Source organism: Octopus bimaculoides, chromosome 21, assembly GCF_001194135.2.
Source record: "Octopus bimaculoides isolate UCB-OBI-ISO-001 chromosome 21, ASM119413v2, whole genome shotgun sequence".
Taxonomy (NCBI): Eukaryota; Metazoa; Mollusca; class Cephalopoda; order Octopoda; family Octopodidae; genus Octopus; species Octopus bimaculoides.
The window spans coordinates 15,306,118-15,310,170 of NC_069001.1; the positions used below are offsets into that span (position 1 = coordinate 15,306,118).

Sequence of the window (4,053 nt, forward strand, 5' to 3'; positions counted from 1 at the left end):
GGCTATCTTCTCTTACAATGGGAGATCTTGTTAATGTCACAAAACTACTTAATGGTGATTTAGTGGAAAAGTTAAACCAATGCCTGTGGAAGCAATCATCTAAGTGGACCACTTGAATTTATATAGACAATCAGGGATTTATTTTTAATGACTCCATTGGAAATTGAAAGAATTGTTTGTAGGAATAATAACAATCATCATCATTGTTTTAGAATTCTACTTTTCCACATTTGCATGGGTCAAACAGAATTCATTGAGGTAGATTTTCTATAGCTGGATACCCTTCCTGTCACCAACCCTCACCTGTTTCCAAGCAAGTTAATATTTTCTCATGGCTAGACATGTTTTTCACATAAAATTGGAAATGCATGAGGCTCATTTACAACCATTGCACAATGTCAAAACAAAGGGACACAAATACACACTCACACACACACACATTCATACACACACGAACAAACACACACACACACATACACACACACATGATGGACTTCTTTGTTTCCATCTACCAAATCCTTTCACAAGGTTTTAGTCAGCCTGGTGCTATAGTAGAAGATATTTGCCCAATGTTCCATACAGTGAGACTGTGTTGCCCTTGGATAAAAAAGAATTATAATTTTCTCCTTTTATTTCCTATTTCATAGGCGCAGGAGTGGTTATGTGGTAAGTAGCTTGCTTACTAACCACATGGTTCCAGGTTCAGTCCCACTGTGTGGCACCTTGGACAAGAGTTTTCTGTCTATTTGCGTGTCTTTCTGTCTGCATTTGTCCCCCACCACCACCACAACTTGACAACTGGTGTTGGTGTGTTTACCTCCCCATAACATAGCAGTTCAGCAAAAGAGATCAAGAGAATAAGTACCAGGCATAAAAAAATAAGTCCTGGGGGTCAATACATTTGACTAAAAATTCAAGGTGATGCCCCAACATGGCCACAGTCTAATGACTGAAACAAGTAAAAAGAAAACGATGGTAGATGAATGGAATTTTGAAACTTTTTTTGATGAAAGATCTAGAGTTTGGGAGCATGCATAAGTTCAGAATGTTTGTGTATGTATGTACATGTGTATCTATATGTGTATTTGTGTATATGTCTATTTGCATGTGTGCATATGTGCATGGTCATATGTGCAAGCAGTATTTCAGTGAAAAGAACTCATGAGAGAGAGAGAGAGAGAGAGAGAGAGAGAGAGAGAGAAGAGCTAAAAAATGATGAGAATAGAGAAAGATTTTGGTGAATTTCTCAAACCTCTTCTTCCTCTTTCTCCTTTGCTCTCTCATCAGCACCAGTTCTCATTTCAGGAAGTTAGAATTTGGAACGCAGATCTTCATTTCCTAGTTGGAATTAAACCAGTTCTCTTTACTTTTCTTTTTTTTTTTTGTTTATTTCAATATTTTTATTTTGTTTTCTTTCCATTTTTTTTTTTTTCATTTGTCATTTTACTCAACCATTTTCTTTCCAAAAAATTTCTTAAAGGAATTGTCTGCCAATCTGGGATCAATTTTATTGAATTGTTTCTTTTCCTATAATTTATTTTCCCAACATAATTATTTCGTTTCATTTCCGAAACATTTCTTTCTTCTAGACCAACGACCGACTACGCCAGAATCTGGCTGAGGCGATTGCACGCTGCTGCAATTGGGGTCACAACAGAGTGTCTTTTGGTAATCACAACGCTGTGGCACCACTAGTGAAATACCTACAATCCAGCCAAGAAGATGTCCACCGTTCTACTGCCAGAGCTCTTTACCAATTATCGAAGAATGCCAATAATTGTATCATAATGTACGAAGCTGGAGTTGTCAAGGTAACGCATTAGCATTTATCATGTTAATCTTAAAAGGAATCCTGTATTTATTGACTTTTATTTTGTATCACATTTTGTAAACAGTCTGAGGGTATCTTGTATTTCTCTAAGACCACCATTTGGCCTTGCTTTAAATATTGCTGTCCTCTTTGAGTTGGTGCTTTCTCTAAGTGTTTTAATTTGCTTTGTAGAATTCAGAATCAGTTTGTTAGTGTGGTGGGTCCTCTTATTTTAACTAGGTTGGAATCTTTAGCTCATTGTCTGAATGTACTTTCATTGGATGGAACTTGTGGAAGAGGGAGACCCAGGAAGACATGGGACAAAGTATTGAAAGCTAATCTCAAAATGCTGACTCTTACAAAGGAGATGACAGGGGACTGAGGTATGTGGCACATTGCTGCACTCGAGAAGACATGGCCACCACAACAAAATTGAGGTCCTAAAACCAAGGTGCCACATAAAAAGCATTGGTGATGGTGCCATGTAAAAAGCACTCAGTATACCCTGTAGAATGGTTGGTATTAGGAAGGGCATCCAGTTGTAGAACCCAAGCCAAAACAAGACTATGGTGTGGTCCTTGTCCTTGCCAGTTCCTATCAAGCTGTCCAATCCATATCAGCATGAAAAATGGATGTCAGACGTTGATGATGATGATGATGATGATGATGGCGGTGGTGGTGGCAGCGGTTGTTGTTTCCATGGAAATTGCTCTAGTGGACTTTCAGGTCGATTATCCTCTGCCACCTGCTTACCTTCTCAGGTGCATCATTGCTCTGTTGAGCTTCCTGTTAGTCATAAGTCCGTTTATTCTTTCCTCCCTTCCTTGAACTACTGCTCTCTAGAACTCATAACCATCATCATTGTTCTTTCTACTAAGATGGAGCTTTTGGCTCATCATCAAAATCTGTCATTGTTGTGTCTTTTCTATGAGTATTCCCATAGTCATTGCTCTGATGAACTTCATGTTTCAGTACCCTCTGTCCAGACCTTTAAATACATCACCCACACCTCTTCTCATTTACATTAAGTAAGCAAGCTACTTACCACACAGCCATTCCTGTGTCTTGTAAATTGTTCCAATTGTTTTTATTTAATTATTGGAATGTTTCTGTCTAACTGAACTTTAGATGAGAATCCACCATTTCTATCGCAAAGCCACAAATTAAATCAAATTCCACACTAAACACCACTTCACTTGCTCTACATTGTATGGTTAACTGCTTGCAGCAGAGAAGCAGAGAGAGAGAGAGAGAGAGAGAAATAGGAAAAGGAGAGAGGGAAGAAATGGGGGAGGAAAGAAAAGGGGGAGAAAGAGAATGTGAGGCAGGGATTGTAAAGAAAATGTGACAGCAGGGAGAGAGAAAAAAGGAAGGTAAAAGAGAGAGGTAGGGAGAGAGGTAGGGAGAGAGGTATGGAGAGAGGAAGAAGGAAGGATCATAAATAAAGATTAATGGTAGAGAGACAGAAGAGAAAAGGCAATATAATGATACTAATAATACTGAGACAGACAGCAGGAATGGAAGTGTTGTCATGTGAAGGTGACAATTATTCACTGCATTTAAGTACTGGGCTGGTTCACTGAATACTTCCCATGAAGTTTGGTATTTGCCGCTTTTGATATCAGAATATTGCTTTCTTTGAGATGACCCTAAGTGCTCCTATCACAATAGGTACCACACTCACTTTTGAGGCTGAATGGATTCTTTTCACATCCTATCCTAGGTCTCCATACTTGCTAACTTTCTCATCCTGTCTTCACAATATTCTGGTCTACAGGTACAGCTACATCAATGATGGTCCATTCTTTGGACGTCTTCAGGAGGAGGGTCATAGCTGGTCAGTTATGTTGCAGATTTTTGTCTGTGTATATTGGCATATACTCTTTTACTCTTTTACTTGTTTCAGTCATTTGACTGCGGCCATGCTGAAGCACCGCCTTTAGTCGAGCAAATCAACCCTGGGACTTATTCTTTGTAAGCCCAGTACTTATTCTATCGGTCTCTTTTGCCGAACCGCTAAGTGACGGGGACATAAACACACCAGCATGCTAGGGGGACAAACACAGACACACATACACACACACATATATATTTATTTATTTATGTGTTTCAGCCAAGTGGCTGCGGTCATGCTGGTGCATATATATACTTGAACTTTAAATCGTGCCATCCACCCCATACAAAACGCAACATACCATACTGCCTAGCCAGGAGAATATGTACTATTGTAGAGGATATAGAGA

The 4,053-nt window shown here is 39.1% G+C and overlaps 1 protein-coding gene across 1 annotated transcript in view; it reads left to right on the forward strand.

Moving 5' to 3' along the window:
* LOC106881768 (outer dynein arm-docking complex subunit 2) overlaps nucleotides 1–4,053 on the forward strand; it is a 52,849-nt gene that overhangs the window by 44,641 nt on the left and 4,155 nt on the right. The window contains exon 3 of the mRNA XM_052975364.1: nucleotides 1,590–1,811. Within this exon, the coding sequence (XP_052831324.1) occupies nucleotides 1,590–1,811 (222 nt within the window). The remainder of the gene's footprint in view (nucleotides 1–1,589; nucleotides 1,812–4,053) is intronic.